This window comes from Scyliorhinus torazame, chromosome 6 (genome assembly GCF_047496885.1).
Source record: "Scyliorhinus torazame isolate Kashiwa2021f chromosome 6, sScyTor2.1, whole genome shotgun sequence".
In the NCBI taxonomy this organism is placed as follows: Eukaryota; Metazoa; Chordata; class Chondrichthyes; order Carcharhiniformes; family Scyliorhinidae; genus Scyliorhinus; species Scyliorhinus torazame.
Window position 1 is genome coordinate 99,409,721 of NC_092712.1, and position 21,027 is coordinate 99,430,747.

The 21,027-nt window shown below is 50.6% G+C and overlaps 1 protein-coding gene across 1 annotated transcript in view; it reads right to left on the reverse strand.

Moving 5' to 3' along the window:
• Nucleotides 1-21,027, reverse strand: part of LOC140425847 (MAM and LDL-receptor class A domain-containing protein 1-like) — a 659,308-nt gene that overhangs the window by 318,655 nt on the left and 319,626 nt on the right. Inside the window, exons 25-26 of the mRNA XM_072510232.1 lie at nt 17,040-17,253; nt 12,782-13,029 (exon numbers count right to left, since the gene is read on the reverse strand). Of these exons, the coding sequence (XP_072366333.1) occupies nt 12,782-13,029; nt 17,040-17,253 (462 nt within the window). The remainder of the gene's footprint in view (nt 1-12,781; nt 13,030-17,039; nt 17,254-21,027) is intronic.

The window sequence follows — 21,027 nt, forward strand, 5'->3', positions numbered from 1 at the left end:
TTCATCCAGTTCATTTATGTATATCACAAACAACAGTGGTCCGAGCATGGATCCCTGTGGAACGCCACTAGTCTCTGTCTCTTGTTGCCCAGCCAGTTCTTTAAGCATCTAGCTAGTACACCCTGAACCCCATACAATTTCACTTTTTCCATCAACCTGCCATGGGAAACTTTATCAAACGCCTTATTGAAGTCCATGTATATGACATCTACAGCCCTTCCCTCATCAATTAACTTTGTCACGTCCTCAAAGAATTCTATTAGGTTTGTAAGACATGGGGCGAAATTCTCCGGAAACGGCGCGATGTCCGCCGACTGGAGCCCAAAACGGCGCCAATCAGACGGGCATCGCGCCGCCCCGAAGGTGCGTAATGCTCCACATCTTTGGGGGCCGAGCCCCAACATTGAGGGGCTAGGCCGACGCCGGAGGAATTTCCGCCCCGCCAGTTGGCGGAAACGGCCTTTGTTGCCCCGCCAGCTGGCGCGGAAATGACATCTCCGGGCGGCGCATGCGCGGGTGCGTCAGCGGCCGCTGACAGTTTCCCACGCATGCGCAGTGGAAGGAGTCTCTTCCACCTCCGCCATGGTGGAGACCGTGGCGGAGGCGGAAGGGAAAGAGTGCCCCCACGGCACAGGCCCGCTTGCGGATCGATGGGCCCCGATCGCGGGCCAGGCCACCGTGGGGGCACCCCCCCGGGGTCAGATCGCCCCACGCCCCCCAGGACCCCAGAGCCCGCCCACGCCACCTTGTCCCGCCGGTAAGGTAGGTGATTTAATTTACGCCGGTGGGACAGGCAATTTAGCGGCGGGACTTCGGCCCATCCGGGCCGGAGAATCGAGCGGGGGGGCCCGCCAACCGGAGCGGCGCGATTCCCGCCCCTGCCGAATCTCCAGTGCCGGAGACTTCGGCAATCGGCGGGGGCGGGATTCACGCCAGCCCCCGGCGATTCTCCGGGGGGGGGGGGGGTCGGAGAATGTCGCCCCTGGCCTTCCCTGCACAAAACCATGCTGCCTATCACTGATAAGTCTATTTTCTTCCAAATGTGAATAGATCCTATCTCTCGGTATCTTCTCCAACAGTTTGCCTACCACTGACGTCAAGCTCACAGGTCTATAATTCCCTGGATTATCCCTGCTACCCTTCTTAAACAAAGGGACAACATTAGCAATTCTCCAGTCCTCCGGGACCTCACCCGTGCTCAAGGATGCTGCAAAGATATCTGTTAAGGCCCCAGCTATTTCGTCCCTCGCTTCCCTCAGTAACCTGGGATCGATCCCATCCGGACCTGGGGAGTTGTCCACCTTAATGCCTTTTAGAATACCCAAAACTTCCCTCTTCCTTATGCCGACTTGACCTAGAGTATTTAAACATCCATCCCTAGCCTCAACATCCGCCAGGTCCCTCTCGTTGGTGAATACCGATGCAAAGTACTCATTAAGAATCACACCCATTTCCTCTGACTCCACGCATAAATTCCCTCTTTTGTCTTTGAGTGGGCCAATCTTTTCTCTAGTTACCCTCTTGCTCCTTATATACGAATAAAAGGCTTGGGATTTTCCTTCACCCTGTTAGCCAAAGATATTCTATGACCCCTTTTAGCCATCTTTATTGCACTACAGTGCAGACGGCGGCCATTTGGCCCATCGAGTCTGCATCAACCTTCTGAAAGAACACCCTACCTGGGCCCACCCCCGACCCTATTCCCTGTAACCCCACATATGGGCAATTTTACCATGGCCAATCCTGCTAACCTGCACATCTTTGGGCCGTGGGAAGAAACCAGAGCACCTGGAGGAAACCCACGCTGAGATGGAGAGAAAGTGCAACCTCCACACAGACAGTCACCCAAGGTCTGAATTAAACCTGGGCCTCTGGCACTGTGAGGCAGCAGCGCTAACCACCATCCACTGTGCTGCCCCCAGACAATGGATGGAACTCCCTCAAAAAATGACGAAGTGTTATTTCCATCACAATTCTCCCACACTTAGTAATTTTTTTAACAGCCGGGATAATTTGCGCTGAAAATGGGATGGTGTGGGACCTGAAGACATCGGAAAGGCCTGATCCACTGAGATCTGGGTACCAGTTAAAAAAAAATTTAGAGTACCCAATTCATTTTGCCAATTAAGCGGCAATTTAGCGTGGCCAATCCACCTACGCTGCACATCTTTGGGTTGTGGAGGTGAAACCCATGCAAACACGGGGAGAATGTGAAAACTCCACACGGTCAGTGACCCAGGGTCAGGATCGAACCTGGGACATTGGTGCTGTGGTTCAGCTGTGCTAACCACTGTGCCACCATGCTGCCAGGGTGCCATTTTAAAAGTTCCTCCCTCCCCCAAGTGAGCGACATCCCGCTATGAGGTTCCATGATGGGGTACTGCCAGGACACTGTCCAGCCCCCTGGTGTGGTCATCATGTCTATTCAGCGAATGCAACAGTGGCTCAAGAAGGTCCTCATTGAGGAACCCTTGCTCTTTAATGTCCGAGTGGTGCCAGCTGCTTCTATGGTAGAAAAGTTCCTCCAGTGCAGGTATTCTGTTCAAGCACCAGAGATTGAAAAAGATCCAGTCTAAAAAAATAATCACTCAGGCAGAGCACCTGGTCTTCCCAGGAAGCACTTCAGAGCAGAAAAAAATACACTGTGGAAAAAATAGAGTCAGACAGGACACTTGCTCAAAAGAGGCAGCAATTCAGTGTTAATGGACTGTGAATTGTTAAAAACAAACAAAGCTAACCCTCCTTTGAGATAGCCTTCAGCTGTCAACCAAGCAGCTTTTAAAAGTCAATGGGGTGTGAAATTCATAGAGTTTCATAGAATTTACAGTGCAGAAGGAGGCCATTCGGCCCATCGAGTCTGCACTGGCTCTTGGAAAGAGCACCCTACCCAAGGTCAACACCACCACCCTATCCCCATACCCAGTAACCCCACCCAACACTAAGGGCAATTTTGAACACTAAGGGCAATTTATCATGGCCAATCCACCGAACCTGCACATCTTTGGACTGTGGGAAGAAACTGGAGCACCCGGAGGAAACACACGCACACACGGGGAGGATGTGCAGACTCCGCACAGACAGTGACCCAAGCCGGAATCGAACCTGGGACCCTGGCGCTGTGAAGCAATTGTGTTATCCACAATGCTACCGTGCTTCAATGTAAATAACCAAGTACAAAGGGATAAAAGAAGGCATACCGCACCATTGAAACCACAGAGCCTATTGAAACTTCAAGGGGAGTGAGATGGTATATAAATAGTCAAGTACAAATGGATAAAAGAAGGCATACTGCAACAGTCTTCAGCCATTAGAATTCACTCTACATGCTATCAAGAAACAGTTGAAGGCACAGATACTGCTAAGGCTATGAGTCCTGACAATATTCGGCAATAGTCCTGAAGGTTTGTGCTCCAGAACTTGCTGCACCCCAAACCAAGATGTTCCAGGACAACTACATCACTTGCATCTACCCGGCAATATGTAAAATTGCCCAGATGTGCCCTATACACAAAAAACAGGAAAAATCCAAGCCAGCCACTTACTGCCCTATCAGTCACTCTATCATCAGCAAAGTGATTGAAGGGGTCATCAACAGTGCTATTAAAGAGGCACTTACTCAGCAATAACCTGCTCACAGACGCTCAGTTTGGGTTCTGCCAGGGTCACTCAGCTCCTGACATCATTACAGCATTGATTCAAACATGAAGAAAAGAGCTGAATGCCAGAGGTGAGGTGAGAATGACTGACTTTGACATTAAGGCAGCATTTGACTGAGTATGGTATCAAGGAGCCTGAGCAAAACTGGAGTGAATGGGAATCAGGGGTAAACTCTCCACCCGGTTGGAGTCATACCTGGCACAAAGGAAGATGGAAGGTGGTTGTGGTGGTTGAATGTCAATCACCTCAGCTCCAGGACATCGCTGCAGGAGTTCCTCAGGGTAGTGAGGAACTAGGACAGGGTAGTGTCCTAGGCCCAACCATCATCAGTTCCTTTTTCAGTGACCTCCCTTCCAACCCGTCCAGTGGGGATGTTCGCAGATAACTGCACAATGTTGAACACCACTTGCGACTCCTCAGATACTGAAGCAGTTCATGACCAAATACAGCAACACCTAGATAAATCCAGGCTTGGGCTCGCAAGTGGCAAGTAACATGCACGCCACACTGGCAATGACATCTCCTACAAGAGAGATGTGCAGGTTAGATGGATTGGCCATGATAAATTGCCCCATTCCGGGTGCTCCGGTTTCTTCCCACAGTCCAAAGATGTGCAGGTTAGGCGGATTGGCCATGATAAATTGCCCTTAGTGTCCAAAATTGCCCTTGGTGTTGGGTGGAGGTGTTGAGTTTGGGTAGGGTGCTCTTTCCAAGAGCCGGTGCAGACTCAAAGGGCCGAATGGCCTCCTTCTGCACTGTAAATTCAATGATAATCTATGATTAATCTAGGACAACGGTTCGGCACAACATCGTGGGCTGAAGGGCCTGACCTGTGCTGTATTTTCTATGTTCTATGTTCTATTTGTCCAGGGATGTGCAGGTTAGGTTACAGGGTTACGGGTATAGGGCAAGTAGATAGGTGCAGACTTGTTGGGCCGAATGGCCTCCTTCTGCACTGTGGGAATCCTATGAGGATCTAACCATCGCTCCTTGACACTCAATGGCCATTGCTGAACCCCCCAGAATTAACAATCAGGGGGTGACAGTTGATCAGTAACTGAACTGAAGTAGCCATATCAATACTGTGGCTACTCAGAGCAGGTCAAAGGCTAGGACTCCAATGACTCCCAAAAGCCTGGTCAACATCTACAAGGCATAATTCAGGAGTGTAATGGAATACTCACCACTTGCTTGGTTGAGTGCAACTCCAATAACATTCAAGAAGCTTGACAACATCCAGGACAAAGCAGCCCGCTTGTTTGATCCCCCTTCCACAAACATTCAAACCCTCCACCACCGATGAACAGTGGCAGCCGTGTGTACCATCTACAAGATGTACTGCAGTGTCTCACCAAGATTCCTTAGACAGCACCTCCCAAACCCATAACCGCTACCAACTAGAAGGACAGGAGCAACAGATAGCAACAGATACCTGGGAACCGCACCAGCTGGAGGTTTCCCTCCAAGTAACTCACCACTCTGGCTTGGAAATATATCATCGTTCCTTCACTGTCACTGGGTCAAAATCCTGCAACTCTCTCCCTAATAGCACTGTGGGTGTACCTACACCTCAGGGACTGCAGCGGTTCAAGAATGCAGCTCACCACCACCTTCTGAATGGGCAATAAATACTAACCAGTGAAGCCTATATCCCGTAAAAATGAATTTTAAAAATCATTGAAACCACAGAGCCTATTGAAACTTCAAGGGGAGTGAAATGCTTCTCCAAGAAACAAGCTGCAGAATGGCTCTGACCTGTGAGAGGATTTTAGGACAGAAAGATCCTAAAAGCTGTGCTTTGCCTTGTTCTGGGGTGTTAAACATGAAAGAAAGCAGGCTTCAACGCTTCACAGACCCAAAGTGACCCCACGCCAGGGGAGGCTCCCAACCCAGTTCCCTCCATCTCAGCCCGAGCCCCTCAAACCCCAACTGCCTTATAGGACACTGCCACGACATCTGGCCAGTACTGCTGTGCCCTTGTACTCCCTGGAAGTAAGTAGAGAGGGGTATTCACCTCCTTCCTCCCTCTCGGAGTCCATAGTACCTGGTCCCCGCTTTTAAAGACCAGTAGTAGTTTGGCCCGGGTGCCTTCCATTTGGCGGGGGTGGAGGGTGTAGTGTTCTCTGTATATGTAAATACATGATTAGTTAATGTGCAGTCAGTACAGTCAGATGATTACTAGGTGGCAACACTAACAGGGACTGTATAAGCAGTTTCCCGCTCTCTCTCCCTCTCTTCTTCGTGTATACTGCAGCTAGAGGATAGAAGTGACCAGCTCAGAGTGTAGTGTATTATATTTGTTGTTAATTTTATCTAATCTAGTTAATTCTACTGCTAGTCAAAGTATTAAAGTAAAGAACTCACAAGTATATTATTTTGTTACTCAATAAATAATTTGTCATCAACTGGAAGACTTTGACTGTTGATCATCAAGTTAAGTATAACTTGGCAAGCCAAACGAGTAACATATATATTACACCCATGTAATATAACAGAGGGGGGGGAGGAGAATACCGGGAGGCCTCTGCATTGAACTTTAACATCACTAATGAGACTAAAATGAATGCAAATTAGCTGTGTTCCGTTTCTCGCCCTCTCTGGGCGAGATCCTGACCACAGCCACTGGAGCGGCCCGCGAGACTCAGAAACTGTTTTGTGCCTGAACAAGTCTCCAGGCTATCCCGCAATTCTCCCAACATACCAGGATTTCCGCTGAGCACAGTATGGCTGGAGAATCACCCCCTATGATTTAACTCCAAGCTTACTTTGATACAGGTCTCTGCGTACTCTCTCAGGTCCTTTGTCATATGACCTTTTTACATAACACTTTAGGTGTCACTGTTCTCCAGTCCCACATTAACTCTTGCTATGCCAAGCACCTGCCTACCAGACATTATTTGGCCCAGCCTTTAATCACCGCCACCAGGGCGGCCCATCGGGGGAGGGCCTTCAGGTAACGTCATGAGGCCGTCCCAATGGCGTGCAATGTACTCCTCGATGACACCACTTTGGAGGGGGCGGAGCATCCAAAGACAGGCGCCGTCCCCGATTCGGTCGTAAACGGGGATTCTCCGTCCGATCGCCAATTACGATGTCGGTGTCGACAAATGGAGGATCCCGCCCACTATATACATGTGAGTAGCTGCAATAGTATCTGTTCCTCCATTTATTTTGTATCACCTATTCATCTCTAGATGTAGTAATCTTACTTTGTTCCTCTTTTTAATAAGTCAAAATAAATTTACAGCTTATCAAAATAAAACTATTTTTAAACCTACATGAACATCAAACCGTTTACAATGTCCAGACCACAGACTGTATCTATTAACAGACTTCTGGAGTTTCATTTTACAATGGCACAGCTTGATTCTTAGTATAATGTGGTTTTCATGCTCAACATGCAGGACCATTTAGAAGCACGCATTTGATTGATGTCTAATAGCTCTGTGTGAGCTCCTAAGCCTCGATATTTGTGGCAGTCTTTGGGCTGATGTCTTCATTGCTGTCTACACCTCAGTATTTGTTTTTAGAGGCAACCCAGTAGGCACAAAACTAGTACATGTCTCACAACTAAAAGGCTTGAGTATGACTCCCAGCCTTAACTGCTATTAGTCTCAGGGAATTTGGCACAGTGGTTAGCATGGCTGCCTCACAGCACCAGGGATCCGGATTCAATTCCAGCGTAGGGTGACTGTGTGGAGCTTGCACAGTCTACTCATGTCTGTGCGGGTTCCTTCTGGGATCTCCAGTTTCCTCCCACAGTCCAAAGATGTGCACATTAGGTGGTTTGGCGATGCAAAATTGCCCTTTAGTTGCAGGGATAGGGCAGGGTTACGGTTATAGGGTGGGAGGAGTGAGCCTTGGAAGGATGTTCCTCCAGAGGTTTGGTGCAGACGCGATGGACTTACTGTCCTCCTTCTGTAGGAATTCATAGGTTTCTATGGGTGAGGGGTGAGGCGGTCTTGGGAGGAAGATCATTAAATAAAATAAATGTTATAACATCCTGTATTTCTACAAACTGTTTTATGTTAACACCAGGGCAGCACGGTAGCACAGTGGTTAGCACTGCAGCTTCACAATTCCAGGGTCCCAGGTTCGATTTCCAGATGGGCCACTATCTGTGTGGAGTCTGCACGTTCTCCCCGTGTCTGCGTGGATTTCCTCCGGGTGCTGCGGTTTCCTCACGCAAGTCCTGAAAGACGTGGGGCGAAATTCTCCGTTATCGGCGCAAAATCCGCCGATCGGCGCAAAAAACGGCGCAAATCCGACTTGCGTCACGTCGGAAAAATGGGTCAAAAGTCTCCGGCCCGAAATGGGCTAGCAGCGACGTGACGGGATCCGCGCTTGCGCACGTGGTTCACGCCGTGCAGCGTCATACACGCCGCACGGCGTGACGGCTCATAAGGCCACGCTGCTCCCCCCACCCGACCGGAACACCCGACTGGATGGCTAGCCGCCGCTCAGCCCCTAGGTTCCAGTCACGGGGTGTGGAGGCGCTCCTGGACGCAGTGGAGCAGAGGAGGGATGCCCTGTATCCCGGGCACGGCCGCAGAGTTGCCCCACGCCACAGCCAGCGTGTGCCACCCAGCGACGAGGGGGGCAGCCACAGGCGCCCGTCACATCCAAGCCAGGACACCACTACCCAGGACACCACTACCCGGGACACCACTACCCGGGACACCACTACCCGGGACACCACTACCCGGGACACCACTACCCGGGACACCACTACCCGGGACACCACTACCCGGGACACCACTACCCGGGACAGCACTACCCGGGACAGCACTACCCGGGACAGCACTACCCGGGACAGCACTGCCCAGGACACCCCTACCCGGGACAGCACTACCCAGGAAGACGAAATACCGGACAGTGACTCCGAGTGGATGGGTGGAGGCGAACCCCCACCCCAAAGTGCCATGGACTCAGAGTGGGACGAAGAGCACGACACAACGCCACTGCTGTCACCAACACCCTCCACCATCGCAGAAACACTCACCTCGGTTGGGCACTTTAGTGATGAGGCGTCTGGTACACTCACTGGTGCGCACAACACAGCCGTCCCGGTACAGCAGGTGCAGGTAGGAGCAGCAGAGGGGCCGGGCGGTCGGAGGGCAGCCCAGCCCAAGCGAACATCTGCCGCCCAGATGGATCCCGGATTCCTGGAGTTTCCACACCCACACATAGCTCCGATGCAACCACCGACCCAGAGACGAGCGAAGAGGGTGACGGCCGGCTTGCGGCAGCTGCAGTCGCAGGTGGAGGAGTCCACCTGCGTCTAGGAGCTGGAAGTGGTGCCGGTCATGCGTGCCACCCAGGCCGACACCGCACGGGTGGCGTCCGCGGTGGAGGCAATGGGTGCGACGGTGTCAGACATGGGGAACGGTTTGCGAGGCCTGGGGCTTTCCGTGCAGGCGGCGTCTGTGGCCCAGGACATGGCTGCCTTCTCACAGGAGGCCATGAGCCAGTGCTAGCGCCAGATGGCAGAGGCGCTCAACACCATAGCCCAGTCTCAGCAGGCCATCGCTGAGGGCATCGGCGCCAGTGGCCATGTGCGAGCCGGCGTCGCACTGTCACAGACAGGGTTTGCCAACCCCCTGGGCTCCATGGCTGCAAACCTGCAGACCCCTGTCGATCCCAGCACGGGCCTCCAGGACTGGCAGCGCCAGATGTCGGGGGGGCGTCGGATGGCCAGTCCGTTCGCATCCCCCAGCCATGTAGAGGCCTGGGGGCCATCGGGCACCCCGAGGGAGGAGGAGGTGGTGTGGTCCGTCCCGGCTCCCCCTGTAGGGGAGGTCCCGGAACACCGCGACACCTCGGACTCCCCCCCTTCCATCCCAGGTGCATCGGGAGGGCAACGGGCAGGACAGGCTGGCAGCTCGCCATCCCAGTCGCCCGGGCCGCAGACTGGCCCATCTAGGCCAGGACACCCCAGGAAACGGCCGCCAAAGGGATCCAGTGTCAGAGGGCAGGAATCACAGGAGTCCACCTCCAGTTCTGCTGTACCGTCTGGGGAACCACGTGGACGTAGACAAAGCGCCCGTAAGGCCAAACAATTAGACACTGAGTAAGTTGGCATGGGTGCAGGGCACAGATGAGTTTTAGGGGCTAGGGCACGTGCATGAACTCGTTTGGTTATTAAAGTCAATGTTACACCTACAGAAGCTGCCTTTGTGCTCTGTCCAAAGCGTGTGGGGGTGTCATGTATGTTGAGCGCAAGTGTGTGTGTGAGGGGTGGTCTTACCTCAGCCCCAGGTGAGTCTGCCCCCTTCCCCCTGGGCCGCCATCAACATCCCCCGGGCAGAGGACGGGACCGTGCGCTGCAGTGTCACAGCCGCATGCAGGAATGGTCCGGGTGGATGGTGGTACTGTGGCCATGGTTCAGACATAGTCCAACGATGTGGAGCCAGGAGCTCACCGCAGGGCGGGTTGTCATCATCCTCCATGGCCTGCAATAGACACGCGTCCACCCGCAACTGTGAGAGCCCGGCCGTTGTGCCGCAGGTGGATCGGCAATGGGGGGGTGGTGTGCATGCGGGTGGGGTGGGTGGGGTTGAGGAGGGGGGTGAGGGTGCTGGGTGGGTGGATGGGTGGGGGGTGTGGGTGGTCAGCTGTTGCCATGGTGTGCGGTCTGTGGCCATACTACCCGATTCCCACGCCCATCTAGTCAGTGAAGCGGGCTGCTATAAGTCTGTCCCGTGCCCGCTGGGCCAGCCGGTAATGGTGGACAGCCACCCGCCTGTGTCTAGCCCGTCTGCCCTGACCATTGCCCCCATCCCCCTCATCTGGGGAGGACTGCGCCTCTTCCTGCTGCTCCTCCACTCCGCCCTCCTCTGCCTGCGGCACATCGCCCCTCTGTTGGGCTATGTTGTGTAGGATGCAGCACACCACAATGATGCGGCCGACCCTATCTGACCGATACTGGAGGGCGCCCCCAGAGAGGTCCAGGCACCTGAAACGCATCTTCAGCACGCCAAAGCACCTCTCTATCACTCCCATTGTCGTTACATGGGCATCATTGTAGCGGTTCTCCGCCTCATTGCGTGGCCTCCGTACAGGCGTCATCAGCCATGATCGCAATGGGTAGTCCCTGTCGCCCAGCAACCAGCCCCTCAGCCGGGGATGGTGTCCCTCGTACATGCCGGGATGGATGACCGCGACAACACGTATGAGTCGTGTACACTGCCTGGGTAACGGGCGCAGACTTGCAGGATCATCATACGGTGGTCGCAGACCACCTGTACGTTCATCGAATACGTCCCCTTCCTATTGGTGAACACGGCCCTGTTATCTGCAGGTGGCCGCACGGCGACGTGCATCCCATCGATCGCGCCCTGGACCATGGGGAACCATGCCACGGCAGAGAAGCCCACGGCCCGGGCATCTTGGCTGGCCCGGTCCACAGGGAAGCGGATGTAGCGGTGCGCCATGGCATATAGGGCATCTGTCACTGCCCGGATGCACCGATATCTGCGATATGCCGGACAGGTCCCCACTCGGTGCGTGGAATGACCCCGTTGCATAAAAGTTCAGGGCAACCGTAACCTTGACGGACACGGGGAGAGGGTGTCCCCCGCCAGTGCCACGCGGTGACAGGTGTGCCAGCAGGTGGCAGATGTGTGCCACGGTTTCCCGCCTCATCCGGCGTCTCCTCCTGCATTCCCGGTCCGTGAGGTCCTGGTATGACTGCCGGGGCCGGTACACACGGGGCGCCCTCGGGTGCCTCCGTTGCCGTGGGGCCGCGACGTCCTCCTCCCCCTCCTCGTCCTGTCGGTCAGGTGTCCCTCCAGCCTGTGCGGCTGCCGCCTGCCCCTCTGCGGCAGCCTGCGCCGCCTCTCTGGCACGCTCCTCCTCCTCCTCCTCATCCAGGGCAACATGGACATTCGCGGCTGCCGCAACGGCGGCCAACATCGCTGGATGATCGGGAAACATGACGGCCTGGTTTTGGGGGGGGGGGGGGGGGGGGGGGGTGAACGACGACATGTCATCATTGCCCATATCCCCTCCTTCCCCTCAGCCAGGTGGCATGGACCGCATGGGTCCAACTGTTGGAGGCTGGCACCTGGCCAGGTGGACCAACTCACTTGCCCCCCCATACCCCTCCCCGGCACGGACCCCCCCATCCTCCTCCCCGGCACGGACCCCCCAACCTCCTCCCCGGCACGGACCCCCCATCCCCCTCCCCGGCACGGACCCCCCCATCCTCCTCCCCGGCACGGGCCCCCCCCCCCCATCCTCCTCCACGGCATGGACCCCGCATCCCCCTCCCCAGCACGGACCCCCCATCCTCCTCCCCGGCACGGACCCCCCCCATCCTCCTCCCCGGCACCGACCCCCCATCCTCCTCCCCGGCACGGACCCCCCTCCCGGCACTCCCACGGAGCCCAGCCCACTCTAACCACCCCCCCCCGCCCCCCCCGCCGCACACACACACACACACACAACCCGAGACACACCTCTCCCCACACATTCAGACTGCGGCCACGCCATCGCCTGCCCAGCGGCCAACCCCCCAGGCCGTCACTCACCTCCACGCTGGTCGGCGTGAACCTGGAGCACAGGTTCACGCCGATGAAAAGGAGGTTTAATTTACGTCGACGTGAACGGTCATCACGTCGACGGGACTTCGGCCCATCCGGAAGGGAGAATATCGGCAGGCCGAAAATCGGCTGCCTTGCGCAGACCCGTGCCATTCTCCGACGTCAGCAGCGCCATTAACGCCCCGCCGACTTTTCTCCCTTCGGAGACTTCGGCAACCGGCGGGGGCGGTATTCACGGCGGCCAACGGCCATTCTCCGACCCGCTGGGGGGTCGGAGAATGACGCCCCCGATGTTAGGTAATTTGGACATTCTGAGTTCTCCCTCTGTGTAACCGAACAGGCGTCGGAATGTGGCGACTTGGGGCTTTTCACAGTAACTTCATTGCAATGTAAGCCTACTTCTGACAATAACGATTATTATTATTATGAATATATTTCACAAATATTTTGCTCAAATATCAGAATGAGAACAAAAGTAACCGTTCTAAATGTGCATTTCCTTATGTTACAAAATGGCTCAAGAATTTATCTCCTTTATATGAGTGATTCTGAAGAAGTTCAGCCGATAAAGTCTTTAGTACCTTACAGTCTTTGCTCCTCTTACTAATGGATGGACCAGAAATCTTCGCCTTATGTCCAGGTAGCAGTGAGAATCGGCTTTCAATATAAATGTAATGACCAGCTGGATTTCTTAGGGTGTGGTCAGTCGCTGGACTGGTACTCCATGTCGGTGTACTGCCCAGTTTTAGGGTCCAGTCAAAGTTACCATTTCTCCATTGTCTCCAAGAGCACAGATCAAATTCAAAATCACAGTGCCCCAAACTTGTACCTGTAAATGAAATGAGTCTCATTACATTTTTCTAATAGTTTTGCTGTTTTAATTTATACAGAGGTGTTAGTACCACACCATTTTAATATTGTGTTATAGTAACACAGATCAGAAATAATCTCTTGGGAGGCAAAGAATTCGTACGTCAACATTCTGGCATTAATGTCAGGATTTGTCGACCATGGACATCCACCAGTAACTTCTCCAGATGTCCCGGGCATGGAAGGTTTCCTCATTAGCATTTTAACATCTGGCCACACTATTCGGGCATCCACTAGAAATGGGGAGGCTATCCACTCTCTTGACAGCTTGTGGCATTTGGATCCTGGCTTATTCTCAGGGCATGTTGCCATACCCATGGTTTTATGAGGCTAATTGTTTCCATCTTTTGTGCCATTGATGCTGGCTGGATGAAGGGCAGTTGCTACTGCTGCATCTCCTCCCTGCTTTCTTTTTAAATGGTTGCAAGTGCCCACCATTGAAAATACTAATGAGGGACCCAGGCTTGATCACAGTGGGTGAAAGTTTCATTCAAGCTCACTTCCACAGTTAAAGTCTTGTCCGTTAAATCCAATCAACGCCAATGGCAGACAATCCCAGTAGACAAATCCTGCCATCTACTTTAGGATTTTGAGCCTATGGATTTTCAGTTCATTTGACACGAAGTACTTTGGGACATGCTGAGGTCATGAGAGACAGTATATAAATGAAGGTCTTCCTTTCTTTTTAATCTATAAGCAGATCATTCACTGATTTCGGGATCAATGAAATTAGAGGTATTCCTGCCAATGAACTGTTTTGGCGCGCTGCCCACCCAGTTTATTGTCGCTTTGATAGGATCTTCTGAGATCTCTCCAAAGCAAGTTGTTAGATGCATTGATCGAGTCAGAGTGATGGAGGAAAAAAAAATTATTCGAAACAAACTGAACCACATTTAGACATCATCCAAAACATGAGCTAATTGCAGCAATCATGACTTGTTTGTTCCAAATATCAGACAAGTACCTCCACCACTGAGGTTGGGAAGAGGTAAAGGGATACATTTTGAGGGGGCGGTGGGGATGTACTGCCTGTTTCCGACCCTCAGGAAGAAAAGTCAGTTACAAACCTACAGCAATAATACACTGCAGTTGGCCGTAACAAGCTGAGGGATGGACTTTTGCCCTCAGTAGGAGGAAGTCCCACCTTTGGACGGGGTGAGAGAGGCATGGGGTGGGTTTTGGAGGCCAGGTGGGGAGGCACAAAACAAGTGTACGATCTTGGAGGGGTGTCCTCCGATGCACACAGGGCATCCTTCATCCTCACCCCAAAGATTGTAGCCCCCTCACCTCCCCTTCCCACACTTCACCAACTTTGGAAAAAAATGTCCTTCCCACTCTTGCCTGCCTTCCACTGCCCAGCAGATTATGGGAGTGGAGGAAGATTATGGGCTTTAAGTAGCTATTAATTGGCCACTTAAGGGCCTCAATAAGTCGAAGGACTTGTTACTTACCTACTTGGAATACTTACCCACCACTAACCCGAACCTTATCGGGAGGTGGTGGCATAGTGGTATTGTCGCTGGACTAGTAATCCAGAGGCAATGATCCTGGGTAATGCTCTGGGGGCCCTGGGTTCAAATCTCATTATAGCAGTTGGTGAAATTTGAATCCAATAAAAATCTTGAATCAAATGTCTGATGAAGACTATGAAACAATTGGCATAAAAGTCCATCTTGTTCACTAGTATCCTATAGGGAAGGAAATCTGCCATCCTTATCTACATGTGACTCCAGATACACAGCAATGTGGTTCTCTCTTAAATGCCCTCAGTTCAAGGGCAATTAGGGATGGGCAATAAATGTGTCCCAGTCAGCAATGCCCACACCTCATAAATGAATAAAAATGAATATATCATAGGGACTGGGGTGCATGGGTAGACAGTGGGCTACACACCTGATATATTATACACGCCCCTCTGATGAAAGCATGTAAAATATATGTGGGGTGCGTGAACTCCAGCCCAATGTTTTTTGCCGCTTTTTATTAGTCTGTTTGCCTGTAACAACATACCTAAAAATTAATGGATGGATTTCAATGAAACATGGTACAAGGATATGGTATGGCCTATTGAAGAAATGTTTAATGTTTGGCAAAGATCCAGATCATGGAATTCTTTATAGGATCCATTAACACTGGAAGAATGGGCAAATTGACTTTTTAAATAGTGTTATGGGGTGGTTTATTTAGAATGTTGTTTGTCCCAGAATGTTGTGGATTGCCTCAGTTGCTATGGTGGAATTTGTCACAGCTGTCAAAACGTGAACAGAGTTTTCAGAACAGGTAGTTGGAGGTGGATTCGCGGAGGTGGATTCGCCTGAATTCTTCTCAGTTTGATGGAAGCTATTAATAAAAATATATATTTTTTTCATATTTGTAGTTACAGAACATAAACTGGGCAGGGGAAATCCTCAAGGAAGAACCATGTAATTTTAATAATATTTAACCAACAAAGTGAAGTTGAGGAATGTGCTCTATTGAGTACCCTCTTCATGGACAAAATTTTCCGGTATCGGCGCGATGTCCGCCAACTGGCACCAAAAACGGCGCAAATCAGTCCGGCATCACGCCGCCCCAAAGGTGTGGAATCCTCCGCATCTTGGGGGGCCGAGCCCTAACCTTGAGGGGCTAGGCCCGCGCCGGACTGATTTACGCCCCGCCAGCTGGTGGAAAAGGCCTTTGGTGCCCCGCCAGCTGGCGCGGAAATGACATTGCCGGGCGGCGCATGCGCGGGAGCGTTAGCGGCCGCTCATGGCATCCCCGCACATGCGCTGTGGAGGGAGTCTCTTCCGCCTCCGCCATAGTGGAGACCGTGGTGAAGGTGGAAGGAAAAGAGTGCCCCCACGGCACAGGCCCGCCCGCGGATCGGTGGGCCCCGATCGCGGGCCAGGCCACCGTGGGGGCACCCCTCAGGGCCAGATCGGCCCGCGCCCCCCCCACGACCCCGGAGCCCGCCTGCGCCGCCTTGTCCCGCCAGTAAGAGAGGTGGTTTAATCCACGCCGGCGGGACAGGCATTCTAGCAGCGGGACTTCCGTTTGGTGCCAGTTGGCGGACATCGCGCCGATACCGGAAAATTTTGTCCATGAAGAGGGTACTCAATAGAGCACATTCCTCAATCTCCGGTGCCAGAGAATTCGGCAACCGGCAGGGCGGGATTCACACCAACCCCCGGCGATTCTCCGACCCGGCGGGGGTTCGGAGAATCTCGCCCCATGTGTTAATTCAGAATTCCAATAAGATGTTAAATTGAGGCTCCATCTGCTTGGGTGGTGCTCAAACAAAGGCAGGTATTCTTACTATGAGCCACATCTTCCATGTCTCCATCCAAAATATCCTATGCCATCAAGCAGTTCAGTCATGATGAACTCAAATGTAATTCTCAACAAAACTATCCCAGTACATTTGATTTCATTTTACCATCTCAGATCGCTGGTTTACTTGCTTCGATCAGCCTCAGCTATGTCTGGAACAATAGAATTACCCAAAAGTACAAGAAATGGAAGATCCAAGTTAGCTAGAGAACTTGGACTTGTATCAGATGTTTGCTTATGCGATTGATATAAACAGCTAAGTTAGCATTTGTTTCTGTTGGGCTCTGGATACAATAGACTTGGATTAGATGGATTGAACTGAAGGGATCTGAATATAAATCAAGATTTGCTTATTTATTCACACAGAAGCTGAATAGCGATCAAAATCATCGTAACTATGGCTGAAGGTGTAAGGCCAGGTAAACACATGTGCAGTGATCACTTGGTCTTGTCGTCAGGCCAATAGGCATTAAGAACAGAGCTATGTAATTTTGGCAGAGTGTATTTTCTTTCTATGCATAAGACATAAAACAAAACAATAAATCCACTGTGTAACATAGTTATCAAAAGAATAGCATCTGGAAATCCGATGGATTTATCTTTTAACAGCTGATTGAAGATTAAATCTGCATGGTTTATCCAAGCTTGTTAATTACTTACTGCAGATGACTGGATGCTCATCAGAATGATCAGCACAGTCATTGTTGAAGTCACAGAGCTGGTCTTTCGGGATACAATACTTGTTAGCACATGAATACTCTTCAGAGTTGCACTGTCTGTCTGGGATCAGAAGGGAAGCACAATTTTCAAAGGAAATGTCATCCACTGTAATATCGCCCATGTAACTCACACCTCGCTTGGCTCTTAAGACAATCTGTAAAGATTTGACAAGCAGACAGTTATTATTATCTACTGCTTATTCATGATGACATTTAAGATGCCTAAATAACAGAACTACATAATCTTTACAGTGCAGAAGGAGGCCATTAGGTCCATCGAGTCTGTTCTGGCTCTCTGAAAAACCATTCTATTTAGTCCCACTTCCCTACCTTATCCCCGTAACCTTGCACATTCGTTCTTTTCAGATCGTAATCCAATTTTCTTTTGAAAACCATGATCAAACCCAACTCTGCCAGCCTCTCAGGAAATTTGTTCCCGACTCCAATCACTCTCTGGATGATTGTTTTCCCTCATAACACTTTTACTCCTTTCATTAATTTGTTCAAATCTGTGTCCTCTGGTTCTTGATGACCTCTTCAGTTGGAACAGTTTCTCACTATCTAACCTGTCCGTACCTCTCAGGGTCTTGAATACCTCTATCAAGTCTTCTCTCAGCCTTCTTTTCTTGAAGGAAGCAGTCCCAACCTCTCCAATCTATCCTCATTGCTACAGTTCTTTCTTCTTGGAATCCTCTGTCCTCTCACCTTCACAGCCAACATCAAATATGGCTCCCAGAACTGGACGTAGTAATCCAGATGAGGCCTGACTAGTGTCTTGTTCAAGTTCAACAAGATCTCCTTACTCTTGTACTCAATGCCCAATTAATAAAGCCTAAGCTACCAAGTGCTTTATTAACCACTCTCTCTACAAGCCCTGCCATCTTCAATGACATATGTTCATATACAGTGAGGTCCCTCAGTTCTGCACTTCTTTTAGAGTTTCTTTAGTTATTTTGTATTGTCTCTCCATATTCTTCCTGCCAAAGTTAATCACCTCAAATTTCTCTGCATTGAACTTCATCTCCTTGATGTCACATTCAGTAAAAGCTGCCTTAAATTCAAGGACAGTCCCTCTCGCCTCACGTTTTGGGTTTGTCCATGCTTGGACTAAGACTGTAATGTGGTCAGGAGGCAGTGGAGTAGTGGTATTGTCGTTGGACTAATAATTCAGAGACCCAAGGTAATGCTTCAGTGATCTGTGTTCAAATCCCACCACGGATTATGGTGAAATTTGAATTCAATAAAATAATTCTGGAATTAAAAGTCTAATGATGACCACGAAGCCATTGTCGTAAAAGCCCATCTGGTTTGTTGATGTCCTTTAGGGAATTAAATCTGTTGTTCTTACCTGGCCTAGGGGCCTATATGTGACTCCAGTCCAGATCCACAGCAATTTGAACACTTATAAATTCCCTCGGGGATGGGCAATAAATGTTGGCCCACATCCCATGAATAAAAGAAAACATGAGAAATTGGGAAGTGAGCAAAGATGATGGAGCTCCGCTGCACCATATACATTTAGACTTAATGAAATGTGTTGACTGGATGGTGGGTTGGATTTTCAGGGAATCGGTGAGAATCTATGGACCCTTAAAAATGGCAGATGGGATCCAATTCTAGGGTGCCAGCCCCCATTCCCAAAGCATCTAATTTCAAAATTGCAACAGAAGCCTGAGGGCAGTAATCCTACTCCCTGCATTCCTGACTTGGCCAGCTCCATTGTGGGGGTAGGGTCAGCATCTCCCAGGTCAGCCCATTTCTCAAGGACATGTGGTTCATTGCCTCTCAGAGGAGTTGTGCACCACAAACTGGATAATGGAATCTTTTGAAATATAACATCAAAAGATTTTGCCCATGCCTCCCATCCAGTTCTATATGGCTCCTCATGCACTCCGTGCCAACTATGTCCCTTCACACATGCCCTGTGGCTTTTCATTACCTTCATGCCAACTTCATGCCAACTCGTAGTACTTCTATGCCAATTCACCTGATATACACTCTGTATAGAACCAATGGTCCCACGGCATGTGTGGAAAAACTTAAAAAACAGTCACTCATAACTTCCTTAAACATTCCGCTGTTATTATAACCCTATAAAAGTGTCAATCAATCAGACCTTTAAAGTGTCAATAGCAGAAACTACAAGTACTGACACCCTGTTATCTTGTGTAAATAAACTTTGAGCCATTGACAAAATAGATCCAGGAAAATAGCTGTCAATAAAGCAATATTTTCCCTTGTGTGCACCTATTTCAACATACTATCGGATGTCAGGACTCTTATTTGCTCAATTAAAGTGCAAAAACATCTGAAATAGGTACACAACCTATCTTGAATCCGCAAACTTATAGCTTTAACATGACAGATTGAGGGATGTGACCAATCTAAGTTTTATCATTTAAATATTATAACAACGCTACATGCCTTCATTCTCTTTTTAACCACAGCTGCATTTTTGCAGACCCCAACAAATAATGCAGCCTAAAGGAAGAAATGCAGCTGTATCCATGAAGTAAGTGCCTTTATAGTATGGCTTGTGGGCCAGCAGTGAGTGTTTTCTCCAGGCCATCAAATCAGACCAGTTAAGCTCTCTCTCCACAACCATGATCTGTCTGCTCCACTCCCTGCAACTACCATCTGAACCTCTTCAACTACAATCAGGTCCTTCCCCGACCAACTACATCTTTCCAAATGCCAACTGCTTACGTTGACCACCATAGGACATTCCAGTTTACCTCTGACAACCAACTGCTCCCCCAACCACCCATGAGACATTACACCATTCACCATCAACCACTTCTTGTACACCATCAGAACCCTTGCCACAGAACACCCCAATTGGGAACTCTCAGAACAACACCTGACCCAATCTCCTCCCCTCAACCTCTCTCCAGACCCCCGCGATTGGAAAATGCTCCTGAAATTTCTCCTATTCCCCCATGCCACCCTACCCCTGCTGGCTTCATCCCTGTGAATCAGGATTTCCCCTTGAAAATCCTCAAAGTTTGCCAATCAGGTTACCTGATTTCTGCAGTGAAATTCTACAGGACACAGCAAAACCGATGTCCCATTCTTTCGTTTTTTCTCACATCACGGCAACTGAGCCCCGCCCCCTCACAATATTCAACTTCGTATTAAAATCCGAGTTCTAGGCCTGGATTCCACCCTCCCCCCACACCACAGCAGGTTTTCAATTGGCAGAGATGACTCGTCATTGGCTGAAGGTGGGATCTTTTGATCCTGCTGTTAACAATGGTGTTTTGCGTTGCTTGCCAGCTGTGCCACTGGGGAATGATCTGCCTTCATTGCTGGAAAATACAAATGCCAAGGAGCTATGCCAAAGCTATGTAGAAATTAGTTCATCCCCATATGGTGTATTGTGCCCAATTTTGGACACCAAGCTTTGGGAAGTGCATAAAGTATTTTGGGAGGGTTCAGGAGATCTTTAATAAAATGATCGCAAATCACAGGTACATGGATAAACTAGACACTGCGGGTGGAATTTAATCATTTTGTCACTCAGTGTCAACTCAGTCGGGATAAGTGGTGCAAAGCCAGCCAGCACCCCTGCCGGCTTTCCTGCCATATTGTTCAAAACAAATCCAGGAGGAGCTTCCATTATACAACCTCGGCTTTTAGGAGATTGGGACGTCAGGGCACCCCGATGTAAAACATAGGATCCCGACCACGGACATGGAGATTCCCTCCCAGGAACCCCTCACCCCCACCCCACCCACCCACTGACACGGGAGTCTCACCCATTCACAGACCTGCCCAACAGAAGAACCCTCCATCCCAGCCTCTGCTCTCTGGCACTACCTGGTACAGAACTAAGGTGATTGGTCAAGAAACCAGAGGCAACATAAGGAAAAATGCATTCATCAAATAAGTGTTTAGGATTTGGAATGCACTGCCTGATAAGGTGCTAG